This window comes from Cucurbita maxima, unplaced genomic scaffold (genome assembly GCF_002738345.1).
Source record: "Cucurbita maxima cultivar Rimu unplaced genomic scaffold, Cmax_1.0 Cma_Scf00003, whole genome shotgun sequence".
Lineage (NCBI taxonomy): Eukaryota > Viridiplantae > Streptophyta > Magnoliopsida > Cucurbitales > Cucurbitaceae > Cucurbita > Cucurbita maxima.
This window is the reverse complement of record NW_019272019.1, coordinates 5,302,910-5,325,758: the sequence shown is the minus strand read 5'-3', so window position 1 is coordinate 5,325,758 and position 22,849 is coordinate 5,302,910. Positions and strand designations below refer to the sequence as shown.

The following is a 22,849-nucleotide window of genomic DNA, read 5'->3' as shown; positions in this document are numbered from 1 at the left end:
AACAAAAGACGAAACAAATCACTTATAGTATAGCGAAGCAAAATCTTTACCCATATGAATTACAATGTACAATTGTTGGCCAACATCAATAGAAATAAACAGTCATGGAATCAAAATGAGAAACAGAGACTTCCTTAACAGATTATGTAGGAAGCTAAATAAGAACATGGTCAGAGAGCTAAACCTGCAGGAAGTAAATACATTAAAATCTGCTTGAGGCAAAACTAGATAACGCTCGATGTCGACTCGAGAATTCGTTCTTCAGGTAGGTTGGGCTTCACATGCATGTTCCAATGGGATAATTATCACATCCAAAGTCCCCTTCCAATAATTTTCCATCATCTTGTTCCTGCAGAGTATCATATTGTTACTGTAACGAATGCCAATACTTCGCATAAATGAAGCTCGGATGAAAATACCATTGACAGTATTGAGTTTTGGTCAACATCGAAAATGAAAAAAAAAAAAAAAAAAGACTAAATATTAATAAGGAAATAATACCCTTCCATGCAATTCTAGGATATTCAGATATCATATCAAATGGGAAATGATACCTACTTCATTAGATACAATCACATAAGGGGAAAGAAATTGTAGGATGCGCAGGAAAAGAGTTATCACTCTTCTCCTTTTCAGCAGAGCACTACTCGGCCTTTGATGTAACAACTCAAGCCACCGCTAGCAGATATTGTTCGTTTTAGCCCATTATGTATCGCCGTCAACTTCACGGTTTTAAAACGCGTCTACTAGGGACAAGTTTCAACACCCTTATAAGGAATGTTTCGTTCCTCTCTCCAACTAATGTGGGATCTCACAATACATCCCCCTTGGGGATTCAGGGTTCTCGCTGGCACACCGCCCAGTGTCTGGCTTTGATACCATTTGTAACAGTCAAAGTCACTGCTAGCAGATATTGTCCGCTTTAGCTCGTTACGTATAGTCGTCAGCCCCACAGTTTTAAAAGACGTCTGCTAGGGAGAGGTTTCCACACTATTATAAAAAATGTTTCGTTCCCCTCTCCAACCAATGTAGAATCTCACACTTAAGACAATAAGTTCAATGAATGAAGCCTAAAAACACTAACAAGACAAAAGGGAAAGAAGTTACCTCTTTCATCATGGCACAAGCTATGTCTTCCAAGGAGCCGCAGTTACTTGAAGAGAATCTGGGTTGCATCTTTTGCTGATGATCGTACAGGTAACCTTGTTTCAACATGAGCGATGTCTCCATTGTGGATTTCTTGAATCTATCATGTTCCATCATTGCATGATCAAGAACAATTGCTTGATTAGTCACATTGAAATCCTTGCTACCAGAGAAGGTGTTCTGATTTTCCAAATGCTTGGGCAAAGTCTCTGCAGCACCATTCACTGGTATAAAAGAATTTGATGAACTACAGGCCATAGTTGTGTGGCAATAGGCATCCTGTTTATGATCATTCCAATCTTGAACAGGAACCTTTGAGATCATTTGATTATATCTGTTGCTAGTTGTGGCTCCTTGTCGTTGAGAATCTGTTCTCGAATCATGGGACGGAGTAGATATTGAAGTAATAGACGAAATGTCAGAAAGACAATTTCCTATATGCAATGCACTGGTAGTATTGTCTCTCAACTGACTATGGTAGGAAGTAGCAATATTCGAAAGGTTGCTAGATGGAATTGTATTCAAGTGGACCCGAGATGAATGAACAGCTTTCGACCAATTCTCACCAGTGCATCTAACATTCTCGAGCGAAGGACGTGAGCTTTCGGAAGTTGAAGATAGTACCGAAATTGAAGATTGAGGTCCAAATTTTCTGCCAACATTCACTTCATGATGCTGAACTTCTGAAATCATGGGATCATTAGCTAATCCTAAAAGAGGATTACTCAAAGTTCCAGAAGACATGTTTGCATTTGGTAGGCCAATGGAAGCAGGAAATACTGTTCTCTCATCAAAAGCAGAAGAGAGATTGTCCACATGGGTCCCGTGCTTAACATGTTGTAGTTTATCAAGTTCTGATGGCTCGGGAATTCCCTGGAAAATATTCCCACTGCGGTTTCCAGAAAGCATGATTGGCTGAAATGTGGATTGATCGTTGTTTGAATTGTTCATATTACCCAGTTTAACTGTTCCTGGGGACGAAAGGCCGTGCATACCCATACAAGCAGGAGTATTCAATCGACCGAGCATCCCAGTTGTTGGGATGGATCTATAAGCAGTGTTCGGAAACTGCGGAGGTCCAGTCAAAGAATGAAAATTCCCAATTCCGCTAAGAGAACCGATTCTCAAATAAGAAGGATCTCCGCTGCTCAATGCAGTCACCATGTTAGCTTGCTGGTTTGCCACACAGCTGATTCTCTTTAGATAAAGCCTGTATTTCTGTGAACCATAGAACGAATATTAGGCTTCTATAAGTAATGATCGACATCGATAATCAAATCACCGGACCATTTACCTGGAGATGACTAGCTACGTTTTCTCTTGTGAGCTTTTCGACGTTCATCAAATCCAAAATCTTTTTAGGCACTGCCTCTGTATCGCAAAAGATGGACAGAGAAACAACATAAGGGAAAGAAATCAACATAACTATAGATCAATATACTATATTCTGAAGCTAAAAGTAACAGATAATAATCCTTCTTGCCCCAAAAGAGAGAGAGAGAGAGCGGAAGAGAGGACGAGAACTCACTGTCTATGCCCAACTGGTTAACGGCATTGACAAACTTCCTATGCAGCTCCACGGACCAAACAACACGAGGCTTCTTCTGGGTCGACGCGTCATCATTCTCTTGCTCATTATAGTCCTGGTCATCATCATCATTATAGTTCTGGTCCTTCCTTTTTTTGTTAAATTTCCCATTTGGGTCTGCTGCTTCTTCACCATTCTCAGAATCAACCTTGTCCTGATTGCCGGAATTCATTCGGTCCTTCGGATCAAATTTCTTTCTCCTGATTACATGCTGCCAAATGTTCCTTAGCTCCTCGATGCGAACAGGTTTCAACAAGTAATCGCACGCTCCATGAGTAATTCCTTTCATCACAAGTTTGGGATCTCCATTTGCAGAGAGCACTAAAAACACATTGACAGATCAAATTGAAACAAACAACAGATAAGTATCCTGTAGTTTTACCTTAAATTTGAAGTGCATAATAGACCACTTTTAGTAAGAAAACTGCCGAGAAGTAACTAAGAGTATCTTCAAAATAGACCTTAAAATTTTCGTTGAAGCTTCCAGGCATGATTATAGGGGAAAGACTTACTAATAACAGGCAGGTCCATCTCCAGTCCAACGAGCTCTAACAGCTTAAATCCATCCATGTCAGGCATGTGGACATCACTGATAACCACATCAAACTTGTTCTTGTTTTCTCTCAGCAACTTAAGTGCCATGATAGCCTGATTAGTTGTAGTCACTGCAACATCCAATGAAAACAATTCACTTACAATTTACAAGTTCATCATTCAACTATAGACCAACTAATGGAAAGTTCCAGAATGGCATATACCAATCTGATTTGGCTGAGAAAAAATTTCCAAAAATATGTACCAAATATAAATGCGACCAAGACATGAACATCCCAGAACTGAATTCAAGAACCAATCTCAAGCAACACATAAAAGAAAATCAAATTATCGGATATCATAATAAAAGTGTGTTGGAATAAGAAGGGAATCCGAAATTCCAAATTAAAGTTCAATATCAAACTTATTCCCAAGCATTCAATCAAGTCAACGGATCGAATAATTTGACAATCCAAGGAACTAAGAAAAGATCTCAACAAAATGAAGAGCAAAAATCAAAATGGAGAGGCAAAATCTTTACAAACAGAACAGAGATCCACGAACCACAAACATTAAACACCGAGAGGAGGAGTCCATACCATGATACTGGCATCGACGAAGCAAAGTCTCCAAGATCAAAAGACAAGTAGGATCATCGTCAACGGCGAGAACACGCATTCCAATCGGAAATTGGTCATTTGGATCATCGATTCTAGGCTCAACCGTCATCGTTTCAAATTCGAACAGGCAAAAACTTCGATTGGGGGAAGGATTTGATGAGTTGAGTGAGTTTAAAACATAGAATTGGGGGAAAGAGATTGAAAATTGCGTAATTAACGAATCTCTGCTCAAAATTTGTCTCTGTGAAGGGAAGGAGAGAGAAACGAGAATTGGAATCTGAAATTATCTACGAACAGAGATGAAAGCGAGAGAGAGAGAGAGAAGTAGCACGCGGGCTCTGGGAGCAGAGGGTCTCTGTAGGCTTGCCTGGAAATGGAACCTCTCACTCTCACTCTGCTTTCGATGCGGATTCTGCGATTTGGAATTCTGGCGCGTGTCTTATACGCTAACACTAGGGGTTGACCCTCCAATTTTTCTTTTTCTTTTTCCTTTTTTTATTTCCATTAAAATTATTGGGCATTATTTTACATTATAGGCCGAGTTTAGACTCGTATTAATTCTACCCCATATTATTCAACTAAAAAAAGTGGAAATTATAATGGATAGTATATAATAAATAATTTTCAAATTTTTAATTCTAAAACCTTAAAAAAAAACTCCAACCAATTAAGATCATTCATTTTTATGTTTATTTTTTTCCCACAAAAAAAGGAATTTATTATATTTTATTCATCTAAATACAAATAAAAATTCATTATAGTTTGAATTAAAAAAAAATTAAAATAGGAATAAAAATTAATTAATTTTTTAATGCAAAATTTCTAATTATTTTGGATTTAATTTTTTAGATTACCTTAAAATTGTATTTAAAAAAAAAAAAAGAATAAAACATGAGCCAACCAATGAGCCTACAGATCGGCATCAAATTCAATTCCTTTAAAAACCGTGGGAATAAAAACCGTTTTATTTGCAGATTCCCAAACAAGGAATAAGGTATAAGATTCCGAAGGCCAGGATCGCCTGCAGTCAGAAGCACGGCAAGTCTGCAATGGAAGACACGTGTCACGATCATTGCCGTTGATGAGGATACAGTCTTAAAAAAACCCTAAAAAAGCTTAAGCCTTTTAACAGCTTTATCTTTTATAAAGTGGGAAAGGGATATGCTTTTGAGACCAAAGTTTTGAGTAATTTTGAAGGGGTTATGGTCTTGGAAAACCCAACTCAAGTGTGCATTTTGACTCTCCAAGACCAAGAAATCATGTCCCATTCAACCAAAACCTAACTCTGTTTGACGGTTCGATCGATTTCATCGACTTTTAACAATTTTTCAATTTTTAAAATGATTTATTAGCGTGCAAACTTTTACTTTAAATTAAAAGCTGGATTAACTGCACGATTTATATGAAAATATTTTAATTTTTTTTTTCTTAAATATGAAGTTAGGAAATTTTGCATTTCAAATTATTAATCCAAATGCTTTTTGAGCTGAACATCAATTGAATAGGCCAAAATAAAATGATTTCATATTAAAGTTTGTCTACTTTACAATGTAATCCATTAAAAATTACGGTGGTAATAATATCAAAAATATTAATCTTTTAACTTAAACTTTAGAATTTTGTGGTGACTCAGGTAAAAGATTTGAAAAATCCACCATCACCGTAAAAGTTAAATATATATTTTTATTTAAATTAAATTTAAAAAATGCAAAATTCTACTATAAAACATAAGAACTTTAATAAAAATAAAATATGTAATTTCCATTCATTTTAATAATAAAAAAAAGCTCTAAAATCATTTTTCATTCAATTCCTTATTTTAATTCACATATTATATGAGAATAAAAAAGACATTGACTATTATTATAATAGTAATAGTAATAATATTAATATATAATTTTTTTAATAAATAAAAAAGGGTAAAAATGGGAATTTTTGTTTGTGCATGCTGATTTTGGATGTCACTTATTAAAAAAAAAAAAAAAACATTAAAATCATTACTTGATGTGATTGGAATCTTTTTGTTTTTTTCTTCTTAAATCTCTCTCTAACTAATCTAATTTATTTTATTTTCTCTCTCTAAATTGACATTATTACCCCTAAGGAGGTCTTGGAATTTAAGAAAAAGACAAAAAGGCTGGGGCCTTATAAGGAGTGAGCGAGTGGTTTAATGGGAAATTGCGCCTAAAATATTTTTGTAAATTAAATAGATATTCTTAGATATGGTGATGTTACATTTTTATACTCTATGCTCTTTTTTTTTTTTTTTTTTCCTCATATATATTAGTGGTTGTGGAGAGGATATTATATTGTAAATCAAAGATTCTTATCATATCATAATTTTTTTTAATTTTCTTAGCAATTTATAATTTTTATTTTGTACTATTCTAGAAGGTTTATGAGAAGTATATAGTAAAATTAATTAGGGTTTTTCTCGTGATTTTTATGAAAATTTACGAGGTATTATAATTATTTTATGGTAATTATGTTGCGGGCAACACACGTATTACAATGGTTGGAACAAAAGGCCATGATTTTGTAAGGGTGAACTAACTCAAAAACTCGTCCTCAATTCGAATTATAGGTTGTAACTCGCATGCATGAAGTCGGAATTATTAGTAATTGTCAATCAGTCATACGTCAGTGAATTCGTTCTCGGGCCTTGTCAAAAATTAATAGTGATTTGAACAAAAAAAATACGTATATTTAAATTTTAATGATATGGTTGATTTATGTTTTCTAGGATTTTCACGTTATGTGATGTGGTTTTTACATATTTGCCCTTGTTTGTTGAGGGTTCAAAAAAATATACATGTGGTTGAATTCAATTTTAGATCCTTTCTAGTGCAATGAAACAGAGGTATAGAGGGAATGGACAAAATAATAATAATAATAATAATAATATATGATAATTTTTATAATATCTACTTTGTTGAAGAACCAAAAAAAATAACATTTGATGATTCAATATGAGATATATTATTTATTAATTAGTTATTTTAATTATTTTGAAACAACATGAATTATTATTATTATTGTTTTTTAAAAGGGGCACATAAATGGGATTGAGTTGGGTCGGGTCGGAGAAATCTTTTAATCTAATACGAACTTTCGGGTTGATTGGATTGGTAAATCGAACAAGCTAAACAGAGTTCACAATTCAACCCAATCCAACCCAAGTCTCTATTTTTCGAGTTTTTTTTTTATAAAAAAAAATATTATTTATCTACGATACAACCGTAACTAAAATTTCGTAGAACTTAAATATCAAACATTTACAAATTATGATGCATCACTAACGTCGGTTACAAACATCAAATATTCTTAATATTAATAATAATTTTAAAATTAAAAAAAAAAATAGAATAATTACAAGTACCTTCCTCCCACCTTCTTGTGTTGTTGTAGCCAAAACCATATTTGCTCAGATTTTGTGCCTTCCAACTTACATTAATTGCCCTCTGCTTTTTTTTAAATGCATGCACTTGCAGACTTTTGAGTCTCAATAATTATTTTTATTTATTATTATTATTTTATGTATAAATAAATTAGTTCTCTCACATGTGCTGAAATTGGCCGAGTTGTCTGCCAGTGACCAATAATATTATTAAAATTAATTTATCTAATTAAAATATATTTAAGGAATCGACATGGCTTAATTAATTATTCGAATGAATAGCTTTATTTTAATTTTATTTTATAATATTTTTTTAAAATATTAAATAATACGTGGAGGCCCAATATTAAGCCCAAGCCCAATGTGAGGGCTTATGGGCCTATGGGCCAACCAAAGGACTATGGCCCAGACTTTATGGCCGATGGGATGAGTTGACTTTATTTGAGTCAACTAATTAACTAGAAAATAGGTTTATGAAATTTTAATTATTAATGTAACATGTATGGTAGATAAGTATAATTTTTTTAAAATAATTAAAAAATAATAATCCGACAACTCGATTGGATTGATACACATACACACGTATAAAATAAAATAAAATAAAATAAAATAAAAAATATTGAAAGTGATGGAGTGGAATATAAAATGAAATAAAATAAAATAAAAATAGTGGAGTTTCTTTTAATAAAAAATAGATATTGAAATGGTAGGAGGACAAAGAAATCTGAAAAAGAGATTTAGTTTCAATATAATAAATAAAGTAAATGATTCATGCAATCACATGATGTGTCCCTTTGGATAACACCATTTGAGTTCAATTTTTTTTTTTTTTTTTTTTTCTTCTCCTCCTCTATTTATTTATTATTTATTATTATTATTATATATTTTTTTCATATTTATAATTCATAAAATTCAACCCAATGATACACAGAGAGAAATAGCCCACATTTTTTTTAGTAATTATCTTTTGAATAATTGCTACGTCTATTTATTTTGAAATTTTATTTATTTAAAATATTAATAGGTTCGACGTAGAGTAGCTAATGGATATTTTTGTAACCGTCCAAACCTACCGTTAGCCTTACGATTTTAAAATGTGCTTGTTATGAAGAGTTTTCCACACTTTTATAAGAAATGTTTCGTTCCCCTCGTCAACTGACGTGAGATCTCACAATTTAGATTGGAAAATTCGCTATATTTTAACTATTGGTTATGTACGGGTTAGCTTGAGAGATGAAAAAGTTTAAAAAAATACAATATTTACTAACAATGGACTTAACTGTTGCAAAGGCGAGTGTTTGTAGGGTAGGTAGTAAAGGTTGGGTCTTTGTAGGGCAGGTAGCAAAGGTTGGGTCTCTGTAGGGCAGGTAGCAAGATAATAGGCATGCACTAGAAGCCTCATAAGAAACAAGCCTCTCTACCACAGAAAGGTCCGAAGTTTGAAGGGTACCCCACAGATAGAAAGAGTTAAGGAGAGGGTGGGCTTAATAGGCACATAAGTTTGCAAGTACATGGGCGTAGTTGTTTGACTAGCGTCCCATATTGTTCCCTCTTTCATCAATTATCAATAACCCACCTGAAGAACTAGGTCACTTCTTCCTCACACCGTCCACTCAAAGCTTTTATTATTATTATTATTATTCTCGTCTCCCACGGATCGAGAGAGATATTTTCTTATTCCCTCCTTCATTTTGTATACAAACGATAACGAAGATTTTTCACCCCATTTGAGTCGGGCCCAACAGGGTCGTTAAATAAAGATTTTTAATTGGAGCTCTTCGTTTATAAGGGGCACAATTTAACATGAGTACAACTTTTTTCTCGAGATTGAAGTTGTTACGTGAGATCCCAAATATTCGTTATATGGGTGTGAAAATATCTTCCTAGTATACGCGTTTTAAAATCGTGAGGCTGACGGAAATACGTAACGAGCCAAAGTAGACAATATCTATAAGTGGTGAGCTTGGGCTATTACAAATGGTATCAGAGTCATACACCAAGTGGTGTGTTAACGAGGACGCTGGCCCCCAAGGAGGTGAATTGTGAGATCACACATCGATTAGAGAGAGAAATAAAACATTCCTTACATGGGTGTGGAATCTCTCGTTGATAGACGCGTTTTAAAACTGTGAGTTAGCGGGCAATATCTGCTAGTGATGGGCTTTAGCGGTGTGCCAACGATGACGCTGTTAGAATTGGTCAATCCATTAGAATAGCTTGAAGTTAGTCATGCCATAAGAATAGGCTTACTTCGTTAGTTTCCTATGAAATCGGATCTATTAGTTAATCTTTTGCCAATATAAATAGAATATGTCCTCAATAGTGTGAGGCACAGTTTTGCATAAACTTGATATGGTATCAGAGCTCAAATAAGATCCACGAGATCCATAGCCTCTGCTGTTAAACATGTCAATCCCAATCAACACAATGTCTTCTCCGTCGATCAGTCAGGTGATCAGTGTTAAGCTTACACAAGAAAATTATCTACTGTGGTCTACCCAAATCCTTCCCTACTTGCGTAGCCAAAACCTTGTTGGTTTTGTGGATGGATCCATGCCTGCACCAAGCCAGACGATCGCCGTTGAACCAAGTGAAGAAACAGGGAATCGCAAAATTATCATCAACCCTGAGTTCACAGTCTGGTACCCCCAGGACCAGCTGGTACTCAGCCTCATCAACTCATCAGTCACTGAGGAGGTTCTCAGCACGATGGTTGGAATCACCACTGCACGAGAAGCCTGGATTACGCTGGAGCGACAATTTGCTTCCACATCTCGAGCAAGAGCAATGCAGATCCGTATGGAACTCTCTACTATCCAGAAAAAGGACATGACAATTGCTGACTACTTTCGTAAAGTAAAACATCTTGGTGATACACTTGCTGCCATTGGCAAGCGAATAGAGGATGAAGAACTCATCGCCTACATGCTGCAAGGACTTGGTCCAGATTATGATCCTCTAGTCACAAGCATTACAACCAGAACAGATGTATACACTGTCAGCGACGTGTATGCTCACATGCTGAGCTATGAGATGCGGCACTTGCGTAAGGGTACATTTGAGCAACTTTCATCTGCTAACAATGTCAATAGGATATCCATTCGTGGAGGTGCCAATGGAGGTCGAGGTAGCCGCGGTCGTAGTCGTCAGTTAAATAGTGGTCATGGACAATCAAGGCGTACTGTGAACAATCCTGGACGTCAACCATCAAAGACACAAAGCAGCTCAGGCATTGTCTGTCAGATTTGTGGTAAGCCCAATCACGATGCTTTGCAATGCTGGCACAGATTTGATCAGGCATATCAAGCCGAAAATAATCTCAAACAAGCAGCTTTGGCAACAAGTGGATACACTAGTGACACAAACTGGTATGTTGACACTGGAGCCACAGATCATATCACCAATGACCTAGAGAGGCTTACCACCAGAGAACGCTACACTGGCACCGACCAAATTCAGGTTGCAAATGGCGCAGGTTTGTCTATCTCTCATATTGGGAATTCATTAATTTCTGGTTCATCTCTTGTTCTGAAACATATCCTATATGCTCCTAAAATCAATAAGCACCTAATTTCAGTACAAAGACTAGCATCTGATAATAATGCTGTTGTAGAATTTCACCCAAACTATTTTTTGGTTAAAGACCGAGTCACGAAGAAACTCTTGCTCCACGGTAGATGTAAGAATGGCCTATACGTTCTACCGCATAATTTCAGTCAAGCCTTGCTGACAGCCAAACTTTCGAAAGAACAATGGCACAGAAGGCTAGGGCACCCTGCATCTCCAATTACCATTAGAATTCTACAAGATAATAATTTAGCTATAGATACTAATATTCCCTCTTCCTCAATTTGTAATGCTTGTCAATTAGGGAAAGCACATCAATTGCCATTTGGTTCTTCTCAGCATGTATCTACAGCACCCCTTCAATTAATTCACACTGATGTATGGGGTCCATCCATTGCGTCAGTAAATAATTCCAAATATTATGTTTCCTTTGTTGATGATTTTAGTCGTTATGTTTGGATCTACTTTCTGAGATGCAAATCTGATGTTGAGTCTGTGTTCCTTCAATTTCAAAAACATGTTGAAACTATGCTAAATACCAAAATTCGCTCCGTCCAATCAGATTGGGGGGGTGAATACCATCGGTTACACAATTATTTCAAATCCACAGGCATTGAACATCATATCTCCTGTCCTCACACACACCAGCAGAATGGGTTAGTCGAAAGAAAACACAGACACATTGTAGAAACTGGCCTTGCTTTACTCGCTCAAGCCAACATGCCTCTATCCTACTGGGATGAAGCTTTCAACACAGCTTGCTTTCTTATAAATAGAATGCCCAGCCGAACCATACAACAAGACACACCACTTCATAAATTGTTTGGTAAAAGTCCAGACTACTCCATGCTTAGGGTGTTTGGCTGTGCTTGCTGGCCTAATTTAAGGCCTTACAACAACAAGAAACTGAGTTTCAGAACTACTAGATGTATATTCTTGGGTTATAGTTCTTCTCATAAGGGATATAAATGCTTAAATAGAAGTACAGGACGTATTTACATCTCTAGAGACGTGGTTTTCGATGAAAATATTTTTCCTTTTGAAGAATCTAAGCCACCAAACAAAACCACAAATCCACATCATCCTGTTCTACTTCCAGCCTTAGCCAAACTTGCTAGTTTTTACACTGAAAATGCTCTTACAGATATTGAACCAGTTGTTAGTAATTCCCATATGAATGATGGTCAAACTGATAATATTGCTAGTGACAACTTGTCTGGTGTCAGCTTATCTTCTGCAGATAATACAAGAAGTTCAGAGGAAATTGCAGAATATGAAGCTGAGAGCAGTTCGATCAATGCTCAAAACCAAACTCATGAACATGTGTCTGATCAACCAACTGAAGCAGCTAGTCAACATCCAATGCGAACAAGGTTGAGAAATAACATTGTACAAGCTAAACAATTCACTGATGGAACTATCAGATATTCAGAACCCTCAAGAAAATTCGCAAGCGCTGTAACTATCACAACTCCGATCATAGAGACTGCTACTGAACCTCGAAACCTGCAGGAAGCCATGCAACATCCAAGATGGAGAGAAGCAATGAATGATGAGCTCTCAGCGCTAAAACGAAATGCCACTTGGGATCTAGTTCCACCCAAACCTGGAATAAATCTCATTGATAGTAAATGGGTGTATAAAGTGAAAAGAAAAGCAGATGGGTCAGTTGAAAGATTAAAAGCAAGATTAGTTGCCAAAGGATTCAAGCAAAGATTTGGTGTTGATTACACTGATACTTTTAGCCCTGCGATCAAACCGTCAACAATCAGGGTCATTCTTTCGCTAGCAGTAACCAAGGGCTGGAATATGAGACAAGTTGATATCCAAAATGCATTTTTGCATGGAATTCTGAAAGAGGAAGTGTACATGCGACAACCACCAGGATTTCAAGACTCAGCCAAACCAAAGAATTACATATGCAAGCTCAAGAAAGCCCTTTATGGCCTGAAACAAGCCCCAAAAGCTTGGCATTCAAGGTTGACTGGAAAACTTATTGAGTTAGGCTTCAAGGCTTCAGTAGCTGATTCATCTCTTTTTATTCTCAAAAACAGAGAGATAACTATCTATATGCTCATCTATGTTGATGATATAATTATTGTGAGCTCCTCTGATCAAGCAACCGAAAGGTTGATTCAAAAATTGAAAATAGATTTTGCAGTAAAAGATTTGGGTGATCTTGAGTATTTTCTGGGTATTGAAGTCAAGAAAACACGAGATGGTATCATACTGTCACAGAGACGATATGCTTTAGATTTGTTGAAAAGAGTAAACATGGAAAAATGCAAACCTATGTCTACACCAATGGGTTCTGCTGAAAAATTATTCAGAGAACAAGGAATACCCTTATCAGCTGAAGAACAATTCAAATACAGAAGTACAGTGGGAGCACTACAATATTTGACAATGACTAGGCCTGATTTGGCATTTGCTGTCAATAAAGTGTGTCAATATCTTCATACACCTACTGATGCTCATTGGGGTGCTGTGAAGAGAATTCTTCGTTATGTTAAAGGCACACTAGCATTAGGAGTGAAAATTCAGAAATCAACCATGATGTTGTCGGGGTTTTCTGATGCTGATTGGGCTGGTTGTCCCGATGATCGACGTTCAACTAGCGGCTTTGCTGTATTTCTTGGAGCAAATCTAATCTCATGGAGTTCCAGAAAACAGGCTACAGTGTCAAGATCAAGCACCGAAGCAGAATACAAGGCCATTGCGAATCTTACTGCAGAAATGATTTGGATCAAGTCATTACTGAAGGAACTGGGCGTGTATCAATCAAAGGCTCCTCGCCTCTGGTGTGACAACCTCGGAGCTACATATTTAACTTCAAATCCAGTATTTCATGCTAGAACGAAACATATTGAAGTTGATTTTCATTTTGTTCGAGAACAAGTAGCACGTAAAGCAATGGAAGTTCGGTTCATTTCATCAAGTGATCAAGTAGCTGATATCCTGACAAAACCACTGTCTAAAACTCCTTTTACTACACATTGTAACAATCTCAACATGTACAAGACTTGTTGGGATTGAAGGGGACTGTTAGAATTGGTCAATCCATTAGAATAGCTTGAAGTTAGTCATGCCATAAGAATAGGCTTACTTCGTTAGTTTCCTATGAAATCGGATCTATTAGTTAATCTTTTGCCAATATAAATAGAATATGTCCTCAATAGTGTGAGGCACAGTTTTGCATAAACTTGATAGACGCTGGCCCCAAAAGAGGGTGGATTATGCGTGTAACGGCCCAGGCTCACCACTAACAGATATTGTCCTCTTTGAGCTTTCTCTCAAGGCAGGCTTTAAAATGCGTCTCCTAAATAGAAATTTTAGTGAGATTCTTTTAAGAGTATGCAAATCTCTCTTTAGTAGACGCATTTTAAAACCGTGAGACTGACAACAATACGTAACGAGTCAAAGCGAGCAATATCTACTAAAGGTGGGATTGGACTATTACACGTTAATCCGTAGTTAAATAACTATCGAGAACGCTTTAGAAGCGGTAAATGAAGAGTAGAAGAAAGTGAGAAAAAAAGAGAGGTAGGATCTTGGTTTGAAAATTTGAAAACAAGATACGTCATGAACAAAAACGTGATGATAATGCTTTTATGGAAGAGAGGCTCAAGTTGTTTTGTTTGGGTAATGAACAGTACAGTTTCAGCCTTTTTATGTCCACTTTCAATGTTCTTCCAACATCCAATCCAATCCATTATCCATTTATACTAAAACTTCCTTCTTTTTTTTTTTTCACCAACAAAAAAGGGGGAAAAAAAAAAACCAATCTTCCCATGGAACCCCTCACCGACCGGAACCCACTTTCCGGCGACGGCGAGGAAGACGACGACAGGGAGCCTGCCGAGCTTTCCGACGACCGGAGCAGCCTTCTGGATCTTCAACTCTCATCCAACTCCTCCGACGCAACAACAAAGCCTAGAGTTTTCTCATGCAATTATTGCCAAAGAAAATTCTTCAGCTCCCAAGCTTTGGGAGGCCATCAAAATGCCCATAAACGAGAGAGGACTTTGGCCAAGCGGGTTCAGAGATTCGATTGGGGGGCGGCGATTCCACTTCACGGCGGCGCGTTTGATCGACGGTCCTTGGGAATTCACGCCCACTCTCAGCAAATTCAGAAGCCTGTTGGGTTTTTTAGTGGACCTGGGCCTACTTCTCAGCTGTGGCCGAGGACGTTGTTTATGGGTCAGCAGCCGGCGGTGGGACGCCTGACGCCGGAGTTGGGCGGCCGGAATTTTGGAAGATTTGATGATGTGGCTGGGTGGCCGGCGATTGGAAGCTCAAACGCCGGTAACGAGCGTAGTAATAATGTTAGTATTGTTCATTCTCAGACCAAACAGGATCAGGATCAGACCAATTTCCTTGACTTGTCTCTCAAGCTCTAACCTTAAGCAAAATATTGTTGTTATTATTATTATTAGGTTAAATTGCTCTTATTATTATTATTATTATTTTTTTTGAGGATTTATCTATTTAGTCAAATAGAAATTTCTTTATTTAATCTCTATTTTGTGACAAATTATTCGAAAAATAAAGTTGTCAACTTTACATTTCTGGGTATTATAAGATAAAAAAATATAAATTCACGAACATTAATCGTTAAATCAAAGAATTTAAAAATGACACAATACAACGACGGGATTGATAATTTTTCTTATTTGATTTATTTCAATAATAAATTAATTACGCATTCATGAACATAGCTAATCACTCATCAGTTATACTTCATTTTTTAAATTTTAATATTCTATTTTGTACTAAAAAAATTTATACAGACGCAAATTAAATGTAAGTAAAGTGGAGAAATGTATTTATAATCATTAAATGCAAGGAAAGGGGTTGAAGAAAAATTAGATTAATTTAACTTTTTATTAATATGTATATAAAAGTAATTAGAGATAGAAAGATTTTAATTTATTTTTTCCTCTGTTGCATTAATTACAGTTTGTTAATTGGAGGGTAATTAACCAATTAGATTAATTGATTGATTTGATTATCATTTATTAACATGGACAGATCAGAAATGGCCCACGCTAATGAATGTGTTTAGATTTTAATTATTTTAATTAAGGTTGTAGAATGACGATAAGATATAATTAGAAGGCAAGCACGCCACTTGCGCACATTTAATTGCATTTTATAAATTTTGTTTATTAAAATATATTTGGGTTAGGTTGGAAAGTCATTCATTTAGTATTTTTATTTTTTAAAAATTAAAAATTTATTCTTTTATTTTAAACTTTTAATATATCTAATAAATTATTATTATTATTATTTTACCTTTCAAATCGTTAAAAATGTCAAAATGTTATTAAAGAATTAAAATTCCTATAAGAATTTTTTTAAAATTCATAGTTTAGGAAATAGAATATTGAAAATTTTAAATATATTAATGAAATTTAGGAATATATTAAACAACAAGGGTTATTCCCTATTGTAAAAAGGTTGGAGTTTTGGTAATAATGGGAAGTTAAAAGGGTAAAATTGTCATATTTGAAGTAGAAATAGCGTGTAATGTGTCGCTTTCCTTTGGAAAAACAAAATCCAAGGAGGATCTGCTTTTTTGTATTGTTTAATATAATAAACTCACACTTGTTTGAGTCGGTTATGCCCTTATGTGCCACCAAAAGCTAAATAAGATATTTGGATCATATTTATTCTTCTTGAAAAATAATAATATTTTTTCAATTGAAATTAAATGTATTAAATTAATCCATTAAATTTTCAAGAGTGACGACCATTTAAACTAAAGCTTTAAATAAGTAGGATGACGCAACTATTTTGTCGAGAGTTCTAAGTTCATAAATGACAAGCTAGGTCAAATATTAAATATGGAAAACTGAGTTCATCGTCCACCTTTATATAGCTCAAAAATTTACTTGTAATTCATAAATGGTTTGTACATCCTACCATGCATTCATCTCAATTTCAACAATCTCATAAACTCTCTATCGACATCAATACGAACATGTCTAGTTGACAAAGGGGATATAAAAATACCTCGTTGCACTAAACTTCACTCAACTCTATGCCCCATATCCTATGAATTAACAATGAAGTTAAATACTCTCGAAAAAAATACCTTTCATTCTTTCCGAACACGTATAGATTTACAAATTGGAATAAATTAGAATTATTTAAAAAAAATATTGAAATCAAGATGAGTTTTGATTATGTTGTGTTCTACAAAGCTTTAACTTGTTGCTGCCTCCTGCATAATTAACGATGCAAGTTACTTTCAATAAATAAATAAATAAATAAGGGTTTGATTATGAGCATTATTCCATAGCAGAAACACAAGCATATGGGCGGTAAATCTTAGAAGAACAGTCAGATCCAGACCATGTCATTACTTCAAACACACGTTAACATTCATGCAGACAACAAAGTTAGCACTAGACAATCCTAAATCATAAGCCCAGATGTGAAAGCAACAGAACTAACAAAGCCACCTTTCAAATCTCTGCCAATTTGAAAGCAGGAAGAAACTCAGGCTGTAAATCTAAGAAAGAAAGAACAATAAAGCGCATTTTACATTCAAGTATGAGAACTGATGTTGAAGATGAGGGAGAAATCATAAAAGCAAGAAAATAAACATTGGGATGGTTATTCAATTATGATGCCACATGCGAGGAAAAACAGAAGCCAAAAGCTACAGATGTGAACAAGATCAAAATCAAAATCATGATTTTACTTAGTTTCACATAATTATTATAGACATTTAGCTTTTGAAAAGCATGCTGAAGCAGTGAAAATAACACCCCTTCGCATACATAGAAGGACATGGGATGAGGAAAGCCGTGTGAATCAAAAGAAAAGGAAACAGGACATCAGTTTTTGTCTCTAATTGTTATTTGAGAACTGATTTCTACAAGTCTCACCTTTTCTCAAAAAGGGTATTCTTTCTAACTCGACATTATTATGAGTAGCACTAACTAGATAATTTAGCCACACCCTTTAACGGTTGCCATTCCCAAAATGTGAACTGTTTTGGTTTTCGTTTTCAAAGTGACTGACATTCTGAAAATTCTAAACGTTTCTTAAGGAAACATTTGAATTCATAGTCAAATTCTAAAAAACAGGAACAAGTTCGTAAAAACTATTTTTTAGTTTGAACTTTGAAATCATTTGTCAAAAGTGGATAACAAATCAACGAAGCTCATGAATAAGAGTAGTGTTCAACAGCTTAATTTTCAAAAACCATAAACGTTAAGGGTTTTCAGACGAGGCTAAAAAATCTTGATCCTAAATCTATATACGATTTTTGTTTCAAAAATACAATAATTGCAGTAAAGCAATAGTAGTCAAACAACATTGATCACAAACATCACAGGCAAAAAACCACATAGTTTGCACCATATAATCAGTAGTAATCTGGGGAAACAAACAATAGTGCAGTAATTTCTTTCAATGATTATACTAGGACCAATTTTCAAGACATTTTTTTTTTTTTTAGTTGTAACCATGCTTTTCCCTTTTCGGGGTGTTCTTGGCCAACTGGTAGAAAGCATCTGAAATTTACCATAGACACTAAGTTCTACCTGTTTGTAATCACTCGACTGTCTAATTTTCCTTTACCTTTTTGTTACCTCTTTTTTCCATTAACACAATCTCACTGACCCCATAAAGAGAAAACAACTGTACATATGTTAAAACTAATCATGATTGATGAACTATGGATAGCAATTGATTATAAAAAGGAAGAAAAACATAATCCTTGAATACCTTAAAATGGTAACAACCATGTTTGATGGTGCCAAAGAAGCGTATGATTTATCTTTCCACGAAAGTTTTGACAGTTGCCAACCATCGAATAAGTTCACATCTGTCCTTGTTCATCATATATTCATGCAAAAATACAGCAAGCTCCTTATCTATCCTCCTTTCTGCTAAGAACTCCCGAAATTCGATCTGAATTTCGCTGCTCAATTTCCTGAAGTCAACAAAAACTTGAAAAGATCATTTGTAGACAACAGGAGTTAAAGAACAACAAGCTTGATCCTTAACTTTAGTTAACATATGGCCTGTTTGGAACTATTTTCAAAGTGCAAGGTAAACTCAAGGCAACAAACCCCTCGATCGCCTCAAGGGGAGAGGTGACAAAACGGCGAGGTGTAATAAGTCAATAAATAATATAGAAAGAGCATACATTGTAAAAGCATACAAATATCAAAGCTTTAAAGATTGATACTAAATAGAAAAACATTAAAATATCAGAAACATTCAATATAATCCGGTTTGTGACAAAGGCGCCAACAGGCACGTGAAGGCACAGTAGGGCGAGTGCCTTCTTGAAGACACTTGCCCCGACTTAAACAGATGCGAGGTGACCCTAGGCAGCATCGCCTTGCAGGAGGCACGCACCTTGGTCACCTCAAATTATTGGTTTGCAATGAATTTCTAAGTGTAAGGTGTTTATAAGTGTAAGAAAAAGTGTTTTGAAGCTCCCACAGATATTGGAGAAATCATTTGAGGGATTACAACAATGTGGCCGACAATTCAACGCCGGTGAATGTAAGAAAAAATTTAAAACTATATTTCAAGCCTATATGGAGTAGATGCAAAGAGCAGATAGATTTTGAACTTGCAGTTAGCATGGATCACTTATTAGAGGCAACGTATTATGGCATCCAAATCCAGACCAAAATGGGCAGTAATCTGTAATTAACCAACAAAAGTGGCCAAGGTAGCAACAAATTCACATAAATGACAAGTAACTTTGAATTTGAGATGAGCGATACCTAAAATCAGGCCCCATACAGGGTCTTGAAAGCATTCTATCTCGTTTAAGAACATATAGTTTCTGAATCTCCAACGAATCAGGCCATGCCGAGCACACGAACTCCAAATAGTCCGAACCATCCCTCTTCGAAATATCAACAAGCACGCTACTGTGAAGACGGAGGTCTTCTTCACCATCGCTATCGTCTCCAAGTTTAGGAACAGATTTGCAGCCATCAAACATCGTCGCTTCAATTTTAATATCTTCAGTGTCACCAAATTTTCCTTTCAATGTAATCCACTGCATGCCCGGTCGGTCTTCAACCGCAAATGAATTGAACCTCATTGCAGGCTGTAAAATTCCGCAGCAGAAAAATTAAAGCAAACATTCTAAACGATAATCCAAATCTCAAATTAGGTGAAACAAATTGCAAAAAGTAGTACGAGGAAATGGATCGAAATAAAGAAGAAAACGAGTCGGCGAACCAGATGGAGAGGAGCGTAATCGGACTGGTACTCGATCTCGTTACGAAGTACTGAGTAAGGATTTTACTGTAGGATGATCGAATCTGCCGGTGAGCTGATCGGAAAACGCCCGCCATGAATAGAGATTCTGGCGGTAAAAATATTCAGTTTCTGAGTTTCGGTCAGAATTGGAACCAATCGACGGAACAGGGTTTAGTCTCTCAGCTCCCATGTACGACGTCGTTTAGAGATTTATTAGAAATATTAAGATGCATTAGACATTTTTTTAAAATAAAAATAAAAAATTATAACTTAAATCTTAAAATTCGGATATTTGAAACTTTTATTTGGATCTAATCTCTTTAATTCACGGCCCATATCTAAACTGTGGATATGGGCCTTGGGTAAAACACACATGTAGCCCAAAAGTCCTTTGGGGTTGGGCCGGCCCATACTATCAAAACGCAGCCCAATAAAGAAATTAGAAGCATTAAATAATTTTTCAATTTCAATAAATATTTTAGTTCCCATCATTCTATTTTCAGTTACAATATTCATTAAATAACAATAATAATAACAAGGGTTGGGTAAGTAAGACAAATAAGGAGTGAAAAGTGGTGAGGTTAAAAAAGGAGAATGTTCGCAGTAAAAAATTTTAACCTCGAGGAGATGATGAATAGCATGCTACCCAACAACCAAACATGAAGTCCAAGTATGAAAAATGTGTGCATGGCCATAGCAGCATCCATGCCATGTGGCATGTCGTGTTCGCATTTAACTTCACAATCCCGATATGTATACACATACGTGCTCATGCATAGACAAGGTCGTATGTCGATATGAAAAAAGGATTAAATATTACAATAATTTTTTTGTTGGTATTTTTGAAAGACCCAACAACAACCGATCCAATCCGAACACGACTCTCCATAATTGTATGAGATTGTCCACTAAGCTCTCATGGACTCATGATCATTCTCTAAAATTAGCCGATGTGGGACTAAGTTTAGGGTATGGCTCTGATACTATGTTAGACGAACACGACTTTCTACAATGATATGATATTGTCTACTTTGAGCATAAATTCTCATGGGTTTGCTTTTAGCGGTGGGACTTTCATCATCCAACAGAACCAACTCAAACCATACGAATTGGGTTGGGTTAATCGAGTTTCTTATATCATCGAATTTTTTTGAATACCTTAATTAGTACTTTTTCATCGAGATTTATAATTTAGTGAGTATCAAAATTTTAAATCGATGTAGCGTAGCTACTGATCGTACATAATATAAAATAAAATGAAAACCGACCATTCTCACGAAACAACAGCCTCAAAACGGGTGTCATCTCATAGGCAATCCAAGTGACTCCATCCACACACATCCAAAAATTTCACACCATAACAAATGAAGACTCGAACACAAGATCCAAGACTACTTTAGCAACAAACAAACCACCACAAATAAAAAGCACAACAAAATTAAATAATATTAAATGGAAGCGGCTACGAAACTCAAAGTAATATGGACACCTCATACCAAAATAAATGGCCTTGTTTTTTATTCATTAAATTACAATTTTACCCCTCGTCTTTTAAATTTTTATTTCTCTTAAACCTTTAATTTAAAATTAAAATTCATAAATTTATTACATATCATATTAAAAATTTAATAACTTTTTAATCGAATTATTAAAATTAATTATTTTTTAATTGGAAGAAAAAGAAAAGGCCAAATTTTAAGGGTATCAAACGGCCAGACACCGCAAGAAAAGGCCATTTGTTAACTCGTTCACAGGCAAATTGACCCCTTTTTTTTTGCACCATTTGGGGGAAAAAAATATGTGATATTAAAAAAAAAAAAAAAAAAAAAACTGTTTTTTTCTTACTCAAACGTGTGTGAAAAGGCTTACTTAGCGTGTTTTATTCTCGACTGTTCGGTTTGATTGTTGATGCATAAATGAGTTGAAAGTTTGTTCCGATGATTCTAATAAAGAAAATTGACTCGATTGAACAGATCTATGTTGAGTTGAGTTAGTTCATGTTATTTTTGAACTCGGTTCTAACTAATCTCTGAACCAACTCGAGCTCAACTCAGCCAAACCCAGATAAATTTTATAGTCAAATTCAGTTCTCAAGGTCTTTTTTTTTCTTTTTCGGTTTGACATGATTTTGGTAACAAAAGGGTCACCCGAATATACTTTATAGGTCGGAAAATTTGAATAATAAACAAATAAATAAATGAAATATATTATATTAATGCAATTTAAGGTGGCTCCTTTCACACACCTTCATATTCCACCTTTAAAATATTTATTCACTTTATTCCATCACCAAAGTTGGATTCCAATAGGCAGTAATAATAATAATAATAATAAACTATATATTATATTTAATGTCACGCAAAAATACCATATGGTCCAAATTGCATACTATGTTAAATCATTGATATAATTAGTTTATTAAAAATTTGTATGTATACTATAATTTTGAGAAAGTGACGTGAAAATTTACAAATTATAATTAAGAAAAAAATATAAATAAAAGAGAAGGATAATAATTAAAAAAATACATCTTTTATTTTCCTTAAAAAAAATTATAAATTTAGAATTTTAAAACGAAATGGAGAAAATATAGTTTTTTTCCAATTAATTGACAGGCGAAATTGAGATTTTTGGAGGCATTCTTTTTTCAGTTATTTATTAGTTGGGGGTCATCTATCCATTATCCACATGACAATCACAAATCCCAAATTAAAAAAAAAAAAAAAAAAAAAAAAAAAAAAGCCAATAAATAAA

The 22,849-nt window shown here is 35.1% G+C and overlaps 3 protein-coding genes, 1 non-coding gene and 1 pseudogene across 4 annotated transcripts in view; 3 read left to right on the top strand and 2 right to left on the bottom strand.

Annotated features, from left to right (window-relative positions):
• Window positions 1-11: 11 nt before the first annotated feature.
• Window positions 12-4,300, bottom strand: LOC111476609 (two-component response regulator ARR12-like). The gene is made up of 6 exons (XM_023120352.1): window positions 3,868-4,300; window positions 3,247-3,399; window positions 2,675-3,055; window positions 2,441-2,517; window positions 1,108-2,364; window positions 12-349 (listed from the first exon to the last, which is right to left on the bottom strand). The coding sequence occupies exons 1-6, from the start codon at window positions 3,995-3,997 to the stop codon at window positions 278-280; spliced, it is 2,070 nt and encodes a 689-aa protein (XP_022976120.1). The 5' UTR covers window positions 3,998-4,300; the 3' UTR covers window positions 12-277.
• A 5,880-nt stretch (window positions 4,301-10,180) lies between these two features.
• On the top strand, window positions 10,181-10,316 carry LOC111477344. Its single transcript, XR_002717264.1, has one exon. It is a non-coding gene; the product is annotated as a small nucleolar RNA Z247 (small nucleolar RNA).
• Window positions 10,317-14,481: 4,165 nt separating this feature from the next.
• On the top strand, window positions 14,482-15,278 carry LOC111476654 (zinc finger protein 1-like). Its single transcript, XM_023120423.1, has one exon. It carries the CDS (start codon window positions 14,524-14,526, stop codon window positions 15,250-15,252), a length of 729 nt encoding a protein of 242 aa, XP_022976191.1. The 5' UTR covers window positions 14,482-14,523; the 3' UTR covers window positions 15,253-15,278.
• Window positions 15,279-16,752: 1,474 nt separating this feature from the next.
• LOC111476663 lies at window positions 16,753-20,302 on the bottom strand (annotated as a pseudogene).
• LOC111476656 (deSI-like protein At4g17486) overlaps window positions 19,377-22,849 on the top strand; it is a 6,286-nt gene continuing 2,813 nt past the window's right edge. The window contains exons 1-2 of the mRNA XM_023120426.1: window positions 19,377-19,381; window positions 20,761-20,766. The gene's annotated coding sequence lies outside the window, so the exon portion shown is untranslated. The remainder of the gene's footprint in view (window positions 19,382-20,760; window positions 20,767-22,849) is intronic.